This window comes from Gobius niger (assembly GCF_951799975.1).
Source record: "Gobius niger genome assembly, chromosome: 6".
Taxonomy (NCBI): Eukaryota; Metazoa; Chordata; class Actinopteri; order Gobiiformes; family Gobiidae; genus Gobius; species Gobius niger.
The window spans coordinates 11,268,666-11,292,450 of record NC_136857.1 but is presented as its reverse complement, the minus strand read 5'-3'; the positions used below and the strand labels follow the sequence as shown (position 1 = coordinate 11,292,450).

The following is a 23,785-nucleotide window of genomic DNA, read 5'->3' as shown; positions in this document are numbered from 1 at the left end:
TTTTCTTCCCTAAAGCAGCGTAAAAGGCAATAACTTTATACCATGGTTGTCCCGAGTTGTTTACGTGTCAATTTTGGGGTCCCAGCCAACATTTTTTGGGAACCCCTGATATATAGTATATAATATATATGTGACTGTAAACGTTGCACAGCCAATGTTGACTTTTTGATATTTCAAGTTTTTATATTTATTGTATATAAACTTATTTACCAGGCGAGCTACTTAACTACTGAACAAAAATATCACTATGCTGCAAAGACACTTGTGTAAAATGTGACTTAGGTGGAGTTTACCTGAAGAATTAGAAGCCAAGATGATATTTCAAAGAAAAGGACTTGACTTTTGTCCTTATTCTTTATCATATTGACCCAGATGTTTGCAGATTGTGTTCAGCCTGGAAAGGAATGATATGAGCGATATGAGAGGTCAACAATTATATATCAATACTGTGGGGAAAAGTTCCCCATAAACTTTCTATTGGATATAATGTTTTTACATCACATGCAATGTTTTATGCTATTTTATATTTGTAAAAAAGTCTAACCAAAAAGCAATAAACTTCATTTTATTAGGATGTACTTCTGTAGTTTTGTTTCTCATTTAAAGGACTTCAATGAATGAAATACCAGTGTCTTGCTCTTTGGTCTGGGGATATTAGCGTACAGTGAGCAGGTTCATTTGACACACTTCACACTTTGTCGACTGCATTAGTATAACAAATACCTGGTCTAACTCTGCATCTATCACATGTGATGAAGGATTATTACGTTAAAGGCGGATCATCGGGCCTCTTTATCATATAATGTGTCTGTCACTTTGATTAGGCCGTCTCTCACATGTGTTTTCACTCATCTGCACCATCACAGCCTTATCTGAGCAGTGATTACATTACACAATATCAGGAGACGACGGAAGAGGTGGCTAGAGTAGAGAAACAATACACTAAATAAATGCCTTGAAGTAAAAGTAGATGAGTATTCGATGAAAAATACTTACACTATTTACTCACTTACGTTTTAGTGTTAATGTGAAACAGTGCAATAATTTGAAAATTCTGATATTTCTTTCATGATTTCCTCAAAGTGGAAAGACGAGTAGCAACCACACATGTTAGTATGTCAGTATTAAGAAATGTTTATACTTCAGCATAGTATTGCTTGGTTGACGTATAAGTACTGAACTTTCTCAAGAAACTTAATGTAACCATTACTCTGGACATACGATCAATAAAACAGTCAGACGTCGGTTTAAACGTGCAGAGCAGATGACTGTTGGAGCCTCGGGTGCAAACGTTTATGAGACCAATCCGGTCTGACGAGTTCGCAGCATCACAGAGCTCTTCCTTTAATTCTTCAGACAGTGATCTAATTTTCTGAGCAAAGGAAGACTGATCAGGAAAATGACTTCACACTGAGGAAAACTGTGTCACTCTCTGCATACTGTGATTCAACATTTACTAATATGAATCATACGGAATAACAATAATACATGTTTACATAAGACATACTGTGGTTATGTTTTGTTCAAAAGAGATACAGCAGTTCAATTAAGGTTGGCCAGGGTGAACTGTAATTCTGTGCAAAACGAATGCATAGGCCAAATACAAAGGTGAAAAAAAAATGGCTATTATAGAATTGTTACTATCATCAAAATAAGATTGTGTAACGGTGTTATAGTAGAAAGGAAAATGACTTATATTTTTGACAATCTAAAATACAAATTCTATTTGTTTTATTTCATTTCTTGTTCATTTGACTGTAAAAGAGGCTAGTTACACATGATCTAAAAGACACAGTTGGCCTTAATAAAGGTTATGCCCTGGAGCTGCATCACTTACACATTGTGTTGAGGCTTATTCTCAGTAATATTTGCACACGCATTATTTGCATACGTCTCTTGCCTTATGAAAATGAGTCCACAGAATACAAACACCAGCTATTGACACCATTCCCTCATTTTACTAACAGAAAATAAAATGCTGAGGATACTTAGGAACATGACACACAACACATCATCTAAATTATTAATAATATAATCACATACTATGATGAAGAAAATTACACATGCACTCTCATTTTACCAATATAAGCAAGTCAAATATTATACATTATTTTTTACAAACTGTGCCTTAATAATCAAAATGATAACAAATAAAGGCTACACATATCTCACTTTGCATGTAATGAGTCTATCATATATTACTTTCACAGTTTAAGTTGAATAACAGAAGTGAATACACAATATTCTAATTTTCCGAGTTTCACCTGTACTTTATATGTCAAATTAAAAAAGTGATTTGGGAAATGCATGATATTATAATATTTCCATTTGCTATAAGTTTTCCTCTGATTCAGAACTTGTATATGTATTTATACTCACCTCTACAAAGCAATTGTGTGTTAAGTTCTCCTTTTTTGTTGGAACAAGTTTTGGTCATGTTCTCTTACAGTACAGACATCGGCTTATGTTTCCAATTGTATAAAAACTACACATAATCAATAAGTAATGTCCTACTGTATCAAATTTTCCACTTTCTCAGGTCTCAAATCCATGTTCCTTGTTTATAATAACAAATATATTTCTTCAGGCTGAAGGAATGCCACGTGTCTAGACATGTCGTTTTGGTTCTCTATTCCTGATTGACACACAGCAGCCATCAGTGCAACGTTTGGTTCACAATCATCCCAGGGTTAGGCATAATGGGCCCCATTTGGCCTCTGAAAGGTGTGAAAAGGCACACTTCGACCCTTGCCTCCCCCTGCCCTGCTCTTTGTGGGACTGACTTACCAGACAGTAGGTGTGTGAGCCCTGTGCTGATTATTCACTCCTCTGTGACACAAGCCCCACAGACTCCACCCCTTTTACGCAGATAGCTGTGTCTAAACAGCCCTCACCGCCTGCAGCAGTCTCATTACAACTCTGACTGGAGCCGTGAGCACTCCTCTGTACACTGCACTCTAGGATTACACGCATCCATCACAGCGGGACTGCAAAGTTTGTCCAGGACTCGAGCCATCTCCAAAGGGCAGCATGGGGAGTAGCATGTCATGTGTCCCCCAGCACAACTTCAGATTCTCCAGCAAGAGCTTCATCCGCAGAAACAGGTAAGAAACTTCTTCTAAAACTATTGTCCCTCCTGCCAATGTGTCTGTGGCCTTGACTGTCACTGTTATTTTAGAAGTGGAAGGAATCTCTGGTATTTCTCAGTGTTTGAGGAGTGAGGTGAAGCAGGGGCCGTGAATTCTTCTGAATGAGCATCATGAATCAAGCTGAGGATCATATTGTAGTGTAACAGGAAAGTCCCCAGTGTCCAGTTTGTGTCTGGCCGCAAAGGTGCCAATGATACAGTCACCATTTGCCTCCTGTTCGCATCCCTGTGAAGATGATCCGGCAGCTGTCAGTGAATCTGGTTTCCCTCCGAATTCAGAGCCGACTCCATTCTTTTCCTTTGAAAACATGTGGGCTCTAAAGTTACACTGATAAGACACTTCAGAGCTGAGGAGATATGACTTTTGCTTTGGGTGTAAAGAGGTGTGTCAGAGTCTGTGCTTGGACCTGGCTTCACTTTCTCGTTAAATCTTTCATAAAACATAGGGAAACATCCACCTTCAACATTCATTTGGAGCAAAAATATATATATATTTTTTTTCTATAAATTGTGACTCAATATTTATTATTCTTTATTACCTTCCTGCTGAATATTTTCTGTTTAGTAAGAGATTTCCCTTATGTAGCTACCAGCGAAAACAACTAAAACAAATGAGATCCAGTAACAAGCCACTGCTTACAATATAGTGAGCTATATTTTTTCTGATTCAATATAACCGCTAGACAGAGCCCCAAAACAATGTATATTCTAAAGAAGTTTTGCCCTTGCCATCCTCCTGGCTCAGGGCAGTTGCCGGGACATGTTCCCGGTGGTTCGGCCCCTCAGCCGGACCACACACCTGACTGTGATTAGCCCCAGCCCTGCAGTGAGTGGCTGGACTCGGCATGTGGTCCGAGATTTCAAATCAAACACAACCGTTTCAGGAGCCTGAATGCCGATACGTTAACATTTGAGATTGAACAATGCTCCCAGTGTCCCTGTTTCCTGAGGTCCTCACCCCCCCTTTTTAGTCCAGGGAATCAGGCCCGGCTCAGGTATTCCCCACTGAGGGTTCGGCCTGAATACCACATCATCGCGATGTCAAAGCAAAGCCTACCTGTCTATTATCCACATTCCTCTTTCACTCTGCAACTGTGCATTGCATCAGCAGCACAGGAACTCCGTATTCTTAAAATGAGTATAACTTTAAAGGGCACGACTGGGTGAACTCTAACACTGAAAATCATTAATAGTGGCTTCCTGATGAGATGGACCGTGATTCCCACAGTTTGAACAAAGGCGGGTCTTGTTGCCTTAAGGACGCTGGCACACACATGCACAGATAAGCGGATGAACGCCACGCTGGGATTGCAAAAGCAGCCGTCGCCGCCTTATCGCTGCAGTGTGGGAGCTTCCTCATCCAGATGTGACACTAATGGTTGCAGATGGGGGTCAGGAAAAAAAACAATGGGAGACATTGAAGCATCATTTTCCTATGCATATCCCCCCTATGTTATCAGAAACACAAGCCCCGATTGTTCTTGTGGTTTAAACGGCTGGAACAGAAGGCATTAGCAGGAAGTTATACTACAACAGGAAGCACAAACTAAGTCATCAACTTCAAATGACTGAAATAATTTGGAAAAACAGCAAATTTACAATGCAAATCAGCAAAGTCTGTCCTAAAGTCATATCACTATTTGACACCACTGAACTTCCCTGCTCAATATTGATTGCATCTCGGAAGTCACTCGAATAGTCATTAGTCGTAAGCGGTAAACATGGTTGCGTAAATATGTGCTAATAAATATTTATCTTTTTGGAGCAGCAGCCGGCTGTTTCGCAGGAAGAACCCTCAAGAGGGACAGGAGAAGTCCAACAGTATCATCAACATACTGTGTACTGTCACACCCAGAAAGGTATGTACATCCTTGTTAACAAGAAAAAGAAGAAACTCATTGACATACCAGAGTAAATAGTTTGTCACATGTTGCCTTAGCAGCTGGTCTGACTGGTTGTGACAGTAACCGCATAATGGCTGTTTTCAGGAAATGTCACCTAAAGATCTGCAAACAATAGACAACATCAAATGGGATCCTCCTTTCCCCTACGACCCGGTCAACGGCTGGAAGAAGAGCAGCATCAACGTCAAAAACTACGGCCGCATGATCCACAGCTCCAAAGTTCGATTTCGCTTCCAGCACTGCCAGGTTAGTAAGACCACTCAGTAAAGAGAAAGGTATATTTCCCGCAGTGGTTGAGACAGTGCCCAGACCTGCGCTCCGACAGGGGGGCATCATGTGGTTCAGAGATAACCTGTATCTGACAAGAGCCTCAAACTTATCACTTGCTCCTTTACTGACCTCGTGTGCATGTGCTTAGTATCTATGACATGCAATGGCACAGGATTCTTTTAAGCATACCTCAGTCTAGTGTTTAATGTGTTCTCAATTCATGGATTTCAACAATTTAGGATTCAAGTTGAAATGTTGCAAAACATTAAAATGGCATTCATAACGCAGGTGACTGAAACCCTATCTATACTTCCTCATTTTAGTGTAAAATGTGGTCAATATTAAAGCAACACTGCGGAGCATTGAGGGTTTAATGTTGTTGCGCCACAAGAGCAACTAAACAATGTCTGCAATATTCAAAACGTCCTCTTAATGCTCAGCTAGACAATACTATTCTTTCAATGAGCCAAGATGATTTAATCCGGCCCCCACTTGTAGAGCACAAAAAAAAAAAAAAAAAAAGTGAGCAAGTCTCTGGCCCATTCCTGTGCGGAGTTATGAATTTTTAAAGAAATAACCAGAATGCTCACTCCAGCCACTAGGGGGCAACTTAAATAAAGAAAGGATAGAATTCCACACGTGTCCAGCAAAGAGCACTGACATAATTAGAGATCACGATACAAACAACACATTATAGCCACGTGGTAAATGGACAGTCTGCCCTAGGGCGGCTGTGGCGACAATAGTAGCTTACCACCACAGAGTGTGGAGTGAATAAATAATTACTACGGAGACTTGTAAAGTGCAATACAAGTGCAAGATGTTTTTATGAGGCTACAGTCCGGCTATATAGTCACGATATATTTTGGCCCCCAGGAAAATTTACTGACCTAATGTATTCAAATGTAAACCTTAAATGTTTGGCTGCCTGTAATCAAAGCAAAGCAGCAACAGCTCTGTGGAGACGACCTGGTGATGCCTCGCTTCCAGCAAAGCTACTTATGTTGTATTGTATTGTGTGACGCAGTGTAACAGGCACGCAAACCAACTCTAAACGAAGAGCTGGTCATGTTCCTCCTTAACGGAAGTCATGACACACATTTAACACCACAAGAACGCAATTTAGAAGAAAAAACAAGGCAAATACTAGAAAACCCACGATGAAAATAAAGCTCTTAAAACAATGACCAAGCCTTTAAATGCCAGAGCATGCCAGTCACCCGCGGCCGCACAATAAAGCAACTATAAGGTGTAACAGGATGTATTGTGCGTGGCCCACATGTATTGTAGCTGTTTTGCGGCTGATGTGGGGGCTGTTTGCGAGTGAGCCAAAACACTCCACCGCAGCCTGTGTTGGGGCACGCTCCTCTCAGCTACAGTTGTGAAATATCACAGAGAGAAACCTCAGGGCAGAGTGTGTTCCTCTGATCCCAAAGCTTGATAAAGGACGCGCCGGCTCCTCCAACGTGGGAACTGCAATTTGTCAGAGGGACTGACACAACAGTTCTGTCAAAAACATGAAAGGGAAGATTGATACGAAGAATGTTATGTTCAATGAGAAAGTGACGACAGGAGGACGCAATGTATTAAGCAGGAGAATAATGTCTCAAAGGAAGTGGAAGATTTATGGACGTGGGATGAATCACTTTGATGAACAATTAATGTGGTTCCCTAATTTACACATCGGTCCATAAGGACAATGCTGACGTAAAACAGTAACGTTGGGACATTTAAGAACAAGATGTACATTAGTGTTTTTTCTCTGCTTCAACTCACACCTGTACAATAACTCGGGCTCCGCAATAATGGGGAAAACAATAATGATTATTTGTCAACTTAAAAAAAACTTCCTTGACACCATCCTTTACAGAGTTATGTTGATCATAAAGCTTACTTTCAAAAACAATTAACAAAAAAAAGATATTTTGACCCACTGACCATGGTCCCATGAGAAGCAGTGCTTTACATAAATGGTCTCAACTTATATTACGCTTTTACATCAGTGTCTGGAATCAATCTTCACATTTGTACATTGATTATAAAATTACAACTCAATCATTTTGTCGAAATGATCCCTCAGAATAAAACATCTACGATGCCTCGATTAAAACCTAATGTAGTCTTGTGTAGTAATGTAGTACTTTGACAGTCTTTACACGTTATTGTTCAGATTGAATAAACTGGAAACAAATATCAACCTAAAGTGCATGCATTAAATTGCAGCAGGTTTTATTAAAGGAGCAACATGAGTTTATATCGCCCAACTAACACGAGATTGTCCCGTATAAAGTGTACAGAAGTTGCTCTAACCTGCCTCTCCTGTCCCCCCAGGATATACACGACTGCTACCTGGACCTCTTCCAGACGCACCTCCACTTCGTGTCCAACAACACCACCGGGCTGACCTACCAGGTGACTTTTCAGCAAACCAGTTTTGCACTTTTTTAAATTTTTCCCTTTGGGCCAGTTTTCATGTTATGTAATCATAGCTGCTGACATGCGTTCCCTGTCAACCACCTGCGTGTTAGTAAACAGAGGGTATGATCCCATATCTTCACCTGTCTCATAAAGTCAGAGCAGAGATTAATCATCGCTGCTTTGTCTGTGAAGTCAAATATCACCGAGCAGCTGTATGTTAGTCAGGACATAATGACGATGGAAGATGGAAATGCGTTATCCAATAATAAGGCTGACTACTTGAGTTTTCTGACATGCATCGCAATTAATGTGACTGTTTTAAAGTTGAGATGCAGATTACATGTGCACATTACAAACACATCCAGCATTAACATGTGAGAGAACTAAACGAATACAAGAATCTCATGCATTTCAGGACCGGGGAAGTAGTACTGCCTATAAATAATCGCAGTCTTTGTCTTTTTTTTTCTTACATTTGTGGTTTTGGTTTATTGCAGGGAACTCTTCCATTGAAGGAGCTCACCATATGCAAACTGCAACAGAACTGCAACCACAGCCAAGCCCAGGAATTCGCTTTTCAAATAAACGGTAAGTTATGCTCCAAGGACAGCGGGTTTTGGCACAGCGCACAGAAGCATGCAACTAATCATCAGCTCTGACATTAACAGGTTGCATTCAAAATAGTCGAAACAGGTTAATCCACCTTTCATGGCATTATATTTTCCCATGCAAAAGTGGTTAATACATTGTTTTTTGCAAGCCAGTCCATTTCCGCTGTAGTCGCATTCCTGCCATCCTGCCTCCTTAACCTCCTCACAACCTAAAGACTAACTAGAGTAGGGCCCCCCCACCCCTGGTCACGGGGCCAGGGAAGCTTCATAGTGCCTCGCTTGTTAGACGACAGGTGCACTTCAGTGGGCCCAGCTGTCTCATACAAAAGCGCAGATACCGCTCTCAGCCGTGTCACTGCCTATAATCTATGGCACATTCCCATATCTACTCAGGTTAATGCCTCGGAGTAACGCCACTCATCTTTTCAACTCCACCGAGGCTAAAATAATCCCAAAACTGATTTATGGACACTGGAGATGAAAAGGTTATGGGTGTGGGTGCGGCGACCCGGAGCTTTGATTCTCCTTTGGGTAACATTTAAAACCAGTGAAGTCAGGGGTTAAGGTAAACCACTAAATCAACTAACACTGAGGTTCCCCTTTTCCTTTGTGCTATCTCGAAATCTGAGCCGATTTCAATATTGATGCACTTTAATGATTGCTTTTTTTGTAATACTCCCCCAATCTATTGCTTGTTATTGTGTGGCATTGTGTTTCAGTATGAACTTTGATTTGGTCGCTGATAGAAAATGTGTACAGGAAGTATGACGGATCAGTGAGTCAAGGCTCGAGTTAAGGAATCATTTCTCCTGTGAGGCCTGTGTTTCCTCTCACAGGGGTGAAAATGAATCAGCTCAGGTCTGAAGTTGAGAGTTGGAGGTGACGTAGCAAATGGGAACCAAATGTCTGGCAAAAAAATACTCGGAAGTCCTCACATGGTTTTAATTCCTACAGCTGACAGAGTTACATAATGAACGTGTTAGTTTAAATGCCTTGTCCCGCTCAGTCTGGGAGCTGGAGCCGGAATTGATCTAAAGTCAACACAAAAGTGAGCAGTGGATGTTTATTAAGGACCCACCGTTGGACTATGATACTAACAAGCACAACACAAAGCTACTGGCTATCTGCGTTTGCTATCTGAGGAATGTTAGCTTCTGACAAAAGGGAGATTCCAGCTCTTTTCATGCAGCTCTGTGTTCTGGGTCGGCAAACTGTGGGAGGACATGGATACGCCAAAAGCAACGGGTCATTGACAATAAACGCTCCAAAACCCAAGCTCGCAAAGTAAAAAATCACCCTGCTGGATTTATTTGCTTGCTGAACACATTATAAACATTAAAGGGAGTGGGCCAGTCAGAGGTTGGAAAGTTAATCATTGACCACTGAGGCTCACTCTGGTCTCAGGGACACCTTTCCCTTTTTGAACTTGTGCCCTTTGACCCATGCAGGTGTAAGTCTCAATCCCATCATCGTCTACTGTGCAAACCAACAAGACATGGACCTGTGGTTTGGACTTCTAAAAGAAAACATCGAAGCCAACGGAGGCACTGCCACTGCACCGGAAACATTCACAAGAGTCAAAGTAAGTGAGATATTTCTGATTCAATGTATCTGCTATGGCTGCTGAGTTCAACATGGCTCCATTTTGAAACTTGCATTGCGTGTGGTCAGGCTAAAGCCACAGTGGCTTAGCTGAAAAAGCTTTGGCCTTTCCAGCTGAGATAAAACAGGATGTGTATGAGCATGTGCATTTATGAGTCAAGTGGGTCAGTGCTGGCTCTCCCTAAGGGGGAGCTCAGGGAGTGGCCTCTGTCCGTGTCTCGTCACATCTGGGCCAAAGCGCTGACTACACACCTTTAGGCGGGAGCCGTGTCCAAACGATGAAACACAGAGACCTGCGTGTGTCACAACAAGAGGCATGACAATAGCTGATGATGCGGTTATTTTAGCATAAACAAATCCATGCCTGTTCTGGAAAACACAGTGATGTCATGAAGATGTAAATAGTCTGATGGGGTAATAATGTACTTTCATGTGTCTCTACACCAGGATGGGACAAAAGCTGGCAAAGAGGAGCTGAGGAACTCCATCAACAGGGAGCCCATCCACGAGTGGGAAGGCTCTCAGCGGGACAGCCTGGGCCCAATCTCTTATGTGACCAAAGTGCGTCTCCAGCACCTCCCCTGTCAGGTACGGCCTTGTCATAATATGGCAATTATGTAAAGTACACTATTGGCTAAAATTGACAGTAATGTCCAGTGAAACCTGTGATGCATTCCTTAAGTCTGGGAACTTTTTAGTGAATAAAGCCTACATAATCTGGTTTAATCTCTGACTCATGAAATTACCTAAACATAAATGAAGACATCTCTAAAAGGGTGTGTCAGGTCAACCTCATGCTGCTCATGCAAGCTGCAATTATTTGCTATTGCTGTGTTTCTTTTCCTCGCTCCTGTTTTCACTGTATCTGGCAAAATACAAAAACATAATAATGCTTCCAAAAGTCTCCACAGCAGCCAACTCAAACACAGTCATGACAGAGCCTGCAGGAGCCTGTGGTTAATATTGTGTGGGAAATAGCGGCAGCTCTATTGAAGTGAGTGAGATTTAGAGGCTGGGTGTGTGAGAGGCACTCGACTCACCTCACAGCTGGAATGTCAGCTGTCCATTTGACACTCCCTCTAAGCGGGACACAGAGCACCGTACCTTTAAATGTCTCACAGACTGCTACTGCAGCATTGACTGTAGAAATCAGCTGAGTCAAATTTATAAAGCTTTAGCGGAGCTTGGTTTCAGTAACACCCATGATTTCATGAGTCAGTTTGGTTAAGCGCCTAAGGCTGTGTTGAATTTCGCATTTCAAATAAAAGAAGTCGCATACAACTAATTACTAATCTGTCTATAGGATCAAAGTGACAGGCTTCTGGTGATGTACCCGTCCACACTAATCATCCTCTCCGAAGAGAACGATGGACTCTTCTACAAGGTACCACTGACACCATTTCTATTTTCCTTCAAATACAGTCATTTTCTTTTGATGTATTGCATTTTCCCCAGTATCAAAAGGTCATGTTCCAGCCTATTTGTGATTACAGGGAAAGCTTCCACTCAACATGATTACTGTGACCACTCCCTGCCAGGACGTCAAGCCCAACACGTTTATGATTGAAGGTAAATACAGTGAGCTGCGTTTCAGGCTGTGACGCACTGTTAGTCGATGAGTTGATAAATAATTAGTAGATTTCTTATGCGTGGCTGACTCAAAGTGGCCTTTTCTGTGCGTCTCCAGCGTCACATAGATGAACCCCACATGAATGAGCTGGTTTTATCTCCAGTCAATGACATTCTGACTTTAGCACATTCCAGCGAGTGAATGGACGGAATGACAGTCTTTGTCTCTCTCTCTCTTTCAGGCAAACTGATCAACCCCATAGTGGTGTCCTGTCTGGACAGGGCCGAGTTTTGCGACTGGATACAGCATTTTAAAGCTGCTGACGTCCCAGTTCTCAGCCCCCCTCCCCCTGTATATGACATAATCTACACACCAACCCAGAAAGAGGTGAGAACCATCCTGTCATAAAAGATGACTCACTGCTCCACTATTATTCATAGCATTTGTTCATTAATGTTGATCAAATGTATTTTGTCCTCAGGGTCCACAGGTTGACAGATGGAGTGGAAACAGCCAAGAGAAGAGGGACTCTTTAAGGTTTAGTCACAGTGGACGTGCATCCCAAAACATCCCATTCCCAATACATGAAGACAACCCTCTTTCTCCAGGATACACTGAACCTCTTTGTGTGAGTAAACAGAAAGACTAGATTTAAGGTTTTCGAAAAACAAGCCAACACCAAGTCTAGTTTGTTTTGGTATCTGGACAGCAATACTTTTCCCTGCCAAGTTAAAAATTGAAGAAGGTCGACCTGCTCTTGTATCGGCACAGAAGCGGAGTTTGTTTGTTGTTTTTCTCTTGGTGAATCTTTCAGTGAAAATCAGATTAAATACTTTAAATAATGGAAGATGAAAGCCTTTGATGCTGATTCAGCAGTAAAGTTTGCTTGTTAGCTCCAGACTGCGCTATCAGGACTTTGCTACTCCCCTGGGAGAGTCTTTAGCGGGCCAACTGCCCATCTAATTACTGTAAAGTGGGAAAGCCTTTGTGCCCAAAAGACATGTTATTTGGGGCATCTGACCTGAACCAAAACTTTCCCAATTAGAATGATGGAAATGTTTTTCTCTCTGTGGGCTTTAGGCAACAGGAAAAAATTGAGAAAATTAATTATGTAAAAAAAACACTCTAAATCAATCATTTTCAACCGGTCTGACTCCTATGCCCATTGTTTTACAGTACTCCAGTCGGCCCTCGTCCACTGAAACAGCCCGCTACGGCAGCCGAACAAACAGTGTCTCATCCCACACCAGGCCTCCGTCCCTGAGATACTCCCCTCAGCGTGGTTCTTACCACCAGCCCTCCGAGACATCTGCCCTCTACAGCACACCATACTCTGTCAAAATGCACTCACACCAACAGCGGCTGGAGAAAGCCCCGCTTGTAAAGGTAATTCAGGCTGGCCCTTAACTCGATAACCATAAATTCTCCGAGACTAAGCCCATATCATGTGCACAGTGACTAAAATAGAGGCTGCATGTAGTGACATGTGCTGAATTTAAACAACACTGATAACAAATGGAAAATCAACTAACTAAATGCTTTTTCTGTTTTTGTTATTAGTCCAACAGTTGGAGCACCCCTCAGTCGTCCCTCAATGGTTCAATCAAGGCAGGTCAACGTCACTCGGACCTATGTGCCCCCCGCCAGCCCCTGTCGCCCCTGTACGATGAGCCCTGCACCCCTGAAGTCTACTCTCTGGAAGACGCTCTCCCAATGGTAAGTGGGTCAATGATACCAGATCCACAGCTTCACTTTACACTTGCCTGTCTGATATCCTGTACTATGAGCACGTGCGCACTTCCAACCAAACTCGGATATCTAACGCTGACACTGAAATGTGTGAACTAGAATTACAGTCAACAGTGTGATAGACTGAGTCTTTTCTCCACAGCACAAAGCTTGGCAGGAGCCCGTGCCCCACTATCAGCAGCCCCCACAGCTCGTCCCGTCCTCTTTCCAGCTCAGGACACCCCCATTGGGCCGCCGCTGCAGAAGAAGCCTTGTCCTGGCCAACCCCCAGGGTCACAATCTTGGCCTGGAGATGGAGACCCCACAGAGCCAAGCCGAGAGGAGAGCGGAGGCGGTGGCGAGGCTAAAGCTGCTTCCAATGCCCGGCCAAGTCCAAGAGCAGGTGAGAAGCACAGAGATACTCATGTCCCAGGACACTCCGGTTTCTGGAATGCCGTAGTGCAGCTACACTATGTGTAAATACTAGTTCTGCAGGTAGTATTTAAACAGGTGCCAGAAATGAAAGAGATATTTGAGGAAAGAGCAGGTTATTTATTATGTTGTTCACAGGCACTAACTTTGTTTTGTTGTGATATCTTTTGACAGACTCTTCCTCTTTCAAACGCAATCATGAACTCTTCTCAGATGTCCTGTGGTTACTCACCAGGTAAGAACTGAAAGAATGTAGTAATAAAACAACCCTGTTTGTACATGTGTATGCACTATAAATACTCAGATACAATAGACCAAGAGTAAGGCAAGTTTACTTCAAAATGTTTTGCTGAGAGCAGAAATCACAGCTGTGGAATAGGATTATTGCATCTAAATGTAGCACCAGCTCTCTATCTTTGACAGTATGTTTCCATGCCGTACAATGGTCAAGTTGTTTTATTTCTATCGACAACACAAGATAGCCGCAACACTGCGCGATCATATTTCCAAACAAGTGTGAATTCGAAAGGTCTGTCAGGCTCGGGACTAAATACAACTAAGGACGCAACATTGCCGTCAGCCGTACACCTAGAATAAACTTAGTCTGCGTGTTGGAATCATTGACCTCAGTAACTGGTACGAAGCACAAAGTGCAGGAAATGTGCAAACGTGCAGATGAAACGGAGCTTAGTGTAGCTCGAAATACCATTTGTGTCCCTTGAGGAGCTTAATGTAAAGGAACACTCCACCATAAACAGGATGTTTCCTGAATGGTGATGGACAAGACACAACTGGAAAGGGGTTACTTAATGTAGAGTATTAGGAATTGTATGTTTTTTGTATAAATGCATGCTCACTGAAAAAAACAAAAAAAAACAAACAAACAAACAAACACGTAGTGAAAACAGAAATAAAAATAGTTTTAACTTAAAATTGTAATGTGACTTCTCACTTTATAACTATGCCATAATAAACCAATGCATCTGCAGGATCACTTTCAAAGGAAGCCACTCGTGTTATTTTAGGAGTGGAGGTGCAGCAATAAGGATTTCTGGGGCCAATCACTGATCACTAGAATTTTGATCGACTGATACTGATCATGGCCGATACAGATGTTAGTTGTGGTCCAAAGTCATTCCTAACTCACAGAAATGCTAGATAACCAGCCTGATACAGTATTATTTACTTAAATGTCTGAGTTTACAAAATACTACAGAAAGACAAAATACATTTTGTTCCACCACAGGAAAGAATTTAGGTATAGGGCCTTTAAGTGACAAAAATAGTTTTGCATACAGTGATGTCTTTTTATAGTTTGAAAGTGGAGACATGCGGAAGGTATGTGACTTTACTGGTTTTGCAGACAGATTATATGTTGGGACAAGGTCATTTAGAACAAAAGTACAGCGTGACTCCTCAGTAATAATGCATCGGTTTTGCATAGCACTTTTCTAAGCAAAAGTAGGGTGAAGTTCAAGTGCATTTTGCAAATAACCACTAAAATAATCACAAATTATTGTTTTCTTTCCTCCAGATCGGCATTCGTACCTTGAGCCAACAGACCCTGATGATCAGGAACTGGACTATGACAACATTTGGGAGTTCGACTGTGATCCAGGGATGATTCAGCCTCCGTCTGGTATTTCAACACACTGGACGGGATTAGAGTATGGGGCCAGGGGCCTCGGTGCCATGGGGACCCAGCAGAGATGGTCATAAAGCTGAACAATGGGCCAACACTCGTCTGGACGTGTAACAACAGATCCCTATCATCAGAGAGACACGGACCTATCACTGTGTGCATACAGTATAATATGAACCACTGCAATACAATTACATGAGTGCAGTTTCAGAACGGGTCTGAGGAATGTGGATAGAGATGAACATTAAAATATGAAATGGGCATGAATGTTTTATATGTAGCAAAATGGTACGTTTAAATGTTTTGTAGCAACAACACTGTCTTGGAGAGTGTGAAACTTGTGTTATTAATATTTATTCTATTTTCTAACATGTTGGCAGTTTTGTTATTGGTTTTGGACTTTGTTCTGAAAATGCATTCCGAAATGACATGGAAATGGATGTATATTTTGTACATAATGTAAATGCATTATTTTATTATACTTTGAGTTTGCGCTAAAATGACTACAGCAGACTTTGGAGACGGTGTGCTTTATTTTGTAATGTTTGTACTGTTTGAAGTTTGCTTATTTATGAAAAAAATAAAAAATGGTCAAGTGAATACTTGGTTTTCATTCAAGACAGATTAGGCCCCCTGTAATCATGTGGTAATAAGTAAGTATAGTATTGCAAAATATAAGTATCGTCAAATTTTTAAGATTTAGTTTTTTTCACAAGACTCAAACTGAAAAAAAAAAAGAAAAAAAAAGAAAAAAAAATCATAATTATTTCTTACCATGTCTCTGAGTCAGTGTAAAATATTGGTGAAAAATATCTGCAGGTGTTTGTAAAGACACTAACTGGGTCTAGTTGAAATGTTTCTGCACAGGTGCCACTGTTGTAAAGAACTGCTGTGTATTACTGTACTTCAACAGCGCCATCTGCTGATATTTCTTTAAAACACAAGTGAAACCAGTAAAAGTTCAGTCAATCCAAATAAATAAAATACTGAAAATTAGTCAATTACTATCAATTATTATCAACAACTGCCATTATTTCAGTGAGAGCATCTTTCGTATGATGCCGGGTGGGCTAATGAAATGCTCGAAAAATTAGGTGCAATAAAGATACTGAATGATAGAGGACATTAATAAGGATCAATACGTTATTATGCAGCGCTATTGATGAACTGATGTTTCTTGTTTGGAAAGTACAGGCTTATTGTAACACAGAGTAGCGCCCTGCTGCCCTCTTGTGTTGATCTTTAGGCGACAGGAATCGGGAGCAGCAATATACTGTATTAAAGATGAATTATGCAAAAAGTTGAGATTTGTGCGTATTTGACCTCGTAGTGACCCAGCAGCTATATGAGTGATCAGCATGACACCTTTACTTTCCATCACACTCGTCTCTAGGAAGCTCCAGGATCAAGTGTTTGGAAGGTTTTCACTGCTGACTGCTCTCACCAGAAAACCTACAAAACAAGTGATCCTGGAGCATTGTAGAGACCACTGTAATCAAAAGTAAAGGTGCCATGTTAACCATCCATACAGCTACTGGGTCACTGCAAGGTCAAATTAAGCACTGAGTACAACAAGCTAATCATTATTATATTATCAGAAGACATTAACATGGGTCAACCAGAAATTATGTCGAGCATGTTCCTGACTCGTTTCAATCCATCAATACATTATTTGAGATGAATTTCTTTGCCAATGGGGAAATAAAATTGCTCTTGTCACATTGGCTGTTTTATTTTCCTACTTCAAGCAATATTACCTTAGAACCTGTCTTAAATTTCATCAAACAAGCAAAATATTCTTGCTTCAATCAGGAAAAAGGTTTAACTGAGTGAAAACAACTCAAAACAAAATAAACATTCTCAATTAAAGTCATTTAAACCAGTGCTTGACCTTTACTTTTTGTAGAGTAACCAGTTGTGACGCACCGTAGCGCCCTCTTGTGTTAATTAGGTGACAGAAATCAAGAGCAGTAAAAGAGACAATTTAGAGTCCATCTATTATTTATCAGTTTGATCCGCTACTGTTACACAAATGTACAAATAATACATGTAGAGAAAAAAATAAACATGGATTCATAAGTACTGGCATTTTAGACGTCCCATCATGAGTGACTTTCAGGTTTTAATTTATTTCAATCAGTCAAATGTCGTTATGCTGCGTCATCGTCTTCATATGACTTAATGAAACGAAACTTGTTCCAACAACATAGTACTACAGTCGAAACTAAATCTGTTGCCACTTGTCAAATTTAACAAGGCAACTCAATACTTCTCAGACTCGCGCTGCAGCAGACACACACCCACACACACACCCACACCCACACACACACACCCACACACCCACGCACACACACACACACACACACACACACACACACACACCCACACACACACACACACACCCACGCACCCACGCACGCACGCACGCACGCACACACACACACACACACACCCACACACACACACACACACCCACACACACACACCCACACACACACACCCACACACACACACCCACACACACACACGCACACACACACCCACACACACACACACACACACACACACACACACACACACACACACCCACACACACACACACACACCCACACACACACACACACCCACACACACACACGCACACACACACCCACACACACACACACACACACACACACTCACACACACACTCTCTCTCCCTTGGTCATCTCGTACTCTCTCTAGTAACCACATCACAATCAGTAGTAGATACTCACTATAAACTGAAAGCAACAACATGACTCACTGCTTTGAATGACAAAACAAAGAGTACATTTCCTTTACAATCATGAAAATATGCGCTAAACATCCATGTATTTGTGCTTTTGTCTTTCGATTAGGAACAACTGAGAGTTTTGAGGTTGGGTTTCTTCTCACCAGCTGCGATCTCCCCCTTGACGTATCTACGCAGATATCGGATGGCTGACAGCGCACTTACATTTGCCAAAAGCACTACATGGTAGTGAGACAAGAGTGTTAACTGTATTACTAATTATAAACAAAGCATCAAGTCCAAATGGTTACTCCATCTGAGATAGTACATACCAGCCTTCCAGGTGTCTCCAGATTGCGGGTCAGCAGTCTTCAGCACCCAAGATGCAAAGGCGATACAAAGAAGACACATGTCTGACTGTTTGAGAGGCAGGAGAGGGGCATCCAAATCTGTAATAAAGACAATGTATGGAAAAAGCAAAATGTAAGTTAATTTTTTTACAGTAAAACAACTAATAATGTATTGCTATTGACCTCATTAAATCAGGTTATAAACATGATTCAGAAGTGAGGAAATTCAAGTCTAATGGTCTAGTTACTGAGGTCAAAATTATCTTTTTAAAGTTAAGGAAATAACACATGAAAACTGAGTTAAATATATTAGCTTTCTTCTTCACGGACAGATAATTTAAGAGGTCTGTTGGCAGCTTATGAGGGTCCCTCATTGAGTTATGTCAACTTATCACGTACACGTCCCTCTGGAGAGCATGTCCCACCAAGGAATGAACTGGATGACATTACCGACAACTTTAGAACCAGCACCTCATACTTTCTCTCTGAGCTCTAAACTACTTCAGCTGGAAATGACAATAATACAATTTCTTTGGCATTAGTAGTTCTCCCTTTATAAACAGACTGTGTTGATCTGTTTCTCTTGTCGCCGCACCCTCGAAAAGTGTTGATAAATAGAGCAATAGAGGTCACTGAACAATAAATGTAGTCTATAAAACAGAATATTTAACGTGTGACTAGGGTCCAACCAATATGGATTTTTGGGGTCCGATACCAATACTGATTTGATCTACAGGCAGGAATTTTCAGTCATTTAATTTGATGCCTTTTTATAAATCTCTCACACAGCTTATAGTTCATTCATTATTATAGCAAAGGTTTAAATCATAGAAATATACAGAATATGTAATAGAGGTCGACCGATGTGGGTTATTCTCAGGCCGATGCTGATATGCACCGCTAATATTTTTAAAAATGTCTCGTCTATAATCCGTGTATGATGCTTCTAACATTTATTTATTTATTTATTTAGTATGACGGTCACAGGGCCGAATTATTAAAGGCATTCATGTTTAGTAGGTACTTTAGAGGGAGCTTGTCAAAAATCAGCAGCTTTCAAAACAAATAAAACTATAAGCAAGTCAACAACATAAAACATAAAATAGGTGTACAGACTTTTGACCGTTTTTCACCACGATGTTTCTCCACCCCCTCTGAGGCCTAGGGGTAAAAAACCAAACAAATATTAGCCCAATATATTGGCCGGCCGATATATCGGGCTAATATTTGTTTTGGTCTGACTGGCCCTACTTGTGACTCTATTGTGTGGAATATTGTGCAGTTTTCTTACTTGGATTGGCCACAGCAGTCTGCAGATTCTGGTATATTAGCGGCTGCTGTAGTTTTGTGATAATCTGGTCGTCAAAGTCACACAGAAAGGAATCTGGAAACAGTGCGTTTCGATTTCCCAGGACAGTGATGGGCATTGCCTTGATGTGAAACGATCGTGATTCGAGTTTTAGGGGCTCAACGATCAAAGCATCTGCTGGCTCCTGTTTAAGGACATCATCATCATTTAATTTCATTGTCCTGAAGGAGAAAGTCATCTTGAAGAGGTCTTCTTGGAGGTCACGGTCTGTGTAGAAATGCTCATAAGCGTCAGTGACTATATCCTTTGAGCTTGCTTTACGAGTGAGCCGCGTCACCACTCGGATGGGAGCGTGCTGTGGTTGGTCCTCTTCATCGGATTCAGAGGATGAATTATCAGACGAGGAGACCAGAAAATAGTCATATTCATGAAAGTCACGTTTTCTTTTACGAGAACGGGAACAAGAAAAGATTGGCACCAGTTCAGGTTTGACCTCCTCTGTGTAGAAGAAAGTGTCGCTGTCAAACTCAGAGAAGAAATGATCATAATTTTCGGGTACAGAGTCGCCACTGGTAAAATTATTGACCATGTTGTCTGTTGGCGAATCAAGACTAGTATCTGACTGGTTTTCACTAAAGAAATAACTATAGATATCAGTAATAGAAAACTTGAAGTTTTCTATCATAGAGGATGGTCTTTGGTCTCTTTTAGGCACAGGGTCTTCGGGGATGTACCCAATATCATTACAAGTGTCTTCATCGAGTTTTACTGTAGATTGACTCTCACATTTGTTGCCAAAAGAGTCTGATTCGAGTGCACGAAGATCTTGCACACTGATTCTTTTGGACATTCTTCTTAGGCCTGGGGTGGTTTTGGGTTCAGTAATGCCATTCACAGTTATGGTATCTTTATAAATGTTTTCAGGAGGTAGGCTCATTGAGACCGGCGCACTCTCCCACAGGTCACCTCTCGATGATGGATTACTCGTCATAGGGCCGCTCAAATTACAGTCTACTGGATCAGGGATGGAAAGTATCCTCTCTTCTGTCTGAGAACAGCAGCCTGAGTCAGAGAGAGTGAAACGGTCATCGTCTTCTTGTAAAGACGGGAGGAAGCTTGACTGAATTTTCTCTTCTTTTCTACATCCCAAAATATCGTTTATCGTCAGCCTCTCCATTTCCTTCCAAAAGGAGGACATGGCAAAAACTGTGTGGTCTGAATTTACTCCAGGTTCTGTGTTTTCTTCGAATTGAGAATTTGTCATTTCAGCCTCTACTTGATCCCAACATGGCTCTTCGGGAGCATCATGAGCTGATCGTAAGCAGTCCTTTTGCAAATTTGGGTTTATTTTCATTTCGTTCTTTGCAATAATATGTTGATTTTTACCACTACGACTCGTAGTTGAATTGTCCAGACATTGTGTGATATTTTCATTTGACAGCAGCACAGCATGCTCAGTCTCAAGTGCATTACAAGACGACAGTGTTGAATTTGAATGGAACACATTTTTTAACTCAGGATGTGCTTCTAACTCACTTTGATGCATAATGCCATTTTCCATTTGATTTCCACCATCTTGGCCTTGTGTTGTGCCAGTGTCACATGCTGTGATGGTGTTTTTTGGTGATAAATCTGCTTGTTTTGCATCATCTCCAGTTTTCACTGCTGTACTATTCATATTCAGTTCATGATTATGTATTATTGCACCAGCTTGCTCTGACGCCATGTCAGCACTTGTATGACGTCGTGTTGTGTGATCAAGCATCTCTGTTACAGTGTCTCGACTCATGGCAGTTTCACTTGGGGGAGGTGTCATGTTTTCTACCATATGACGACTCTGGTATGTGATGGGACACAGTGTTTCCAGCTGCTGCTGAAGTTCGTCGGTCTCTTTTTGACACTGGGAAACTTTCTCAGTTTCAGCCTCCTCACGCAAGGCCGACTTAGCACTGGATGCACTGACACTTGGGCCCATAGCCATTCCCAGATCCGCTGACTCTGCGCTTTGGAAAATAGCATCGGCTATTGATTTGACCTCATTTCTATAAGTGTAGTTGGATGATGCAACACTTTCCAGCAGGATCTCCTTCACTTTCATGTCTTCCTTGACTTTGCAATCATCCTTTACATCCCTTTCTGTTTTATGCAATATGTTTGTAAAACCAGTGGGACCACAATTGTCTTGTAAGTAAATGCTCTCATGTTGTCTGTGATGTTGAGCAGAAAGAAGAGGGTCTTCCATTCTCATCTCATCAGCCTCTACACCAGCTGGGAGGCTGCTGCTGAGTTTGTATTGGCCTAAAGGAGGCATAAAACCACGCTTTACTTGCTGATGTTTTAAGCCAGACCAACGGAAATCCTTAGAAAAACATGGATCTATTGCTCGTCTCCATGTAAACAGTTCATCTTCAGAGGAGCAAAGTCGCTCAGGTCCAAACAAACTCTGTGCAGGTTCAACACAAAGCCTTCGCTTCTTTCTTCTCTTTCTTTTGATGGAGGCACTAGGAGAGGACTCCTTACTCAGCAGTTTGTAAGGGCTCTCGCTGTCAGACTGTGAGAGTTGGGTGCTTTTGTTCTCTGTCCCTTTCCCATTTCCCACTAGACCTGGATTTCTGCTTGAATCTAGAGTTTTCTGGTAAGATGAGTAATCTTTCACATCACACATGCCCATTTCTTTATTAGTGTGAGCCATTTTGTTTAGATGAGGTGTTAAACCGAAAGGTTTATTTTGTAGATAAAGGTGCTCCATTCTCTCATTTGCTGTGTTTTCAGAACTGGACTCAATATAAAGCTTTGTTTTCAGGTAAGGATGTTTCACATAAAGGCTGGCAGAAGATTCAGAGCTGGACTCATCTGTTATTATCGAGTACCTGTTATAGATGGTGCTAACACGTTCCGTGGACTTTTTGCCAGCAGCGGCTACTCCTTTGGCAGAGTTTAACTTCGGGATGTTTTTGGGCAAAGCACAGACAGGGGGGCTGACTGATGGCCCATCCATACTGAGCTCCCCCTTCACTCGTCTGTTTGTTACAGCTCCCACTTGGTCCTGTTGGACAGGTTTCTGACAGTCTGAGAGGCTTTTCATTTGCTCAAAGAACATATTGACAGACTGCAGGTGGATGTCCTCCTCGCTGCCTGACAGGACGCTCTGCATTCCCCCAGAGCTGTGTTTATCCAGGTACAGTTCCTGAGGACTGCCCTCACACACCGGCGGACCATCAGCCACTGCTTCCTCGGAGTGATATGTTTCTATCTCACATTTCTGAACCCGTTTGCCAAAAAGAGTCCCTAAATCATCCATGTCGCTCATCCCAGAGTCCTCCAGACCAGCGAGAGCAGGAGGAACTACATTGCACTCCTCACACTGAGCGAAGAAGCACTGCCAGTCCCGGTCACTGATGTCCACACTGAATTCAAAGTCTTCCATTTTGGCACCTATAAAATACAATTACAAAGATCAATGTTCAAAGAACAACAAAACAAAACATTTAATAACCACTAATATACAGTATAAAAAACACTAATAAAAAAGGAAATAAACAAACAACACAGATAAATATTACAATGAAATGTTTCCATTACTGTCTTATTATAATAATCACTATATACAGTACATGAAACCTGCAAGCCGGTTCCCTTTCCTAGTATAAAGAATATAGAAGCAGAATAGCCACAAATATACTTACTCTGCTCTACAGGTGTCCTACCTGTTGGGTCTCTGCTGGTGTCCTGGTCTGTGCTGTGCGCCTCACTATCCCCATGTTCGCAGTTCTCCGTAGGTCGTTCTCGCGCACGAGCAAGCCCCATGATTTGATAAATATAGAGCGGTGCTTCTAATCACGTATTACACGCAATGTTCTGGCCGAGTTATCTCCCACAGAGGCATATGGTTTCAGCACTTTAAATAGACTTCACACTAATATACTGCCCTAAGTGTTACGCAACCTACATTCTCTGATAGTTATTTATGGAGTTAACCTATATTTCTACAGTGTTTCTGTTTGTATATCTACAAACAGTTTTTTTTTCTATCAGAAGGGATCCGTAAC

At 41.6% G+C, this 23,785-nt stretch overlaps 2 protein-coding genes across 2 annotated transcripts; one reads left to right on the top strand and one right to left on the bottom strand.

Moving 5' to 3' along the window:
• The first annotated feature begins 2,929 nt into the window (after positions 1-2,929).
• Positions 2,930-15,703, top strand: plekhn1 (pleckstrin homology domain containing, family N member 1). Its single transcript, XM_079558738.1, has 16 exons — positions 2,930-3,104; positions 4,917-5,007; positions 5,137-5,298; positions 7,654-7,734; positions 8,238-8,328; positions 9,800-9,933; positions 10,401-10,541; positions 11,257-11,337; positions 11,447-11,522; positions 11,765-11,910; positions 12,005-12,151; positions 12,700-12,909; positions 13,084-13,239; positions 13,415-13,654; positions 13,858-13,918; positions 15,218-15,703. Exons 1-16 carry the CDS (start codon positions 3,031-3,033, stop codon positions 15,400-15,402), a joined length of 2,076 nt encoding a protein of 691 aa, XP_079414864.1. The 5' UTR covers positions 2,930-3,030; the 3' UTR covers positions 15,403-15,703.
• A 2,065-nt stretch (positions 15,704-17,768) lies between these two features.
• On the bottom strand, positions 17,769-23,543 carry perm1a (PPARGC1 and ESRR induced regulator, muscle 1a; the record flags this gene model as incomplete). The annotated part of the gene is made up of 5 exons (XM_079558286.1): positions 17,769-18,316; positions 18,410-18,526; positions 19,719-20,254; positions 22,607-23,171; positions 23,444-23,543. The coding sequence occupies 5 exons, from the start codon at positions 23,541-23,543 to the stop codon at positions 18,201-18,203; spliced, it is 1,434 nt and encodes a 477-aa protein (XP_079414412.1). The 3' UTR covers positions 17,769-18,200.
• Positions 23,544-23,785: the final 242 nt, after the last annotated feature.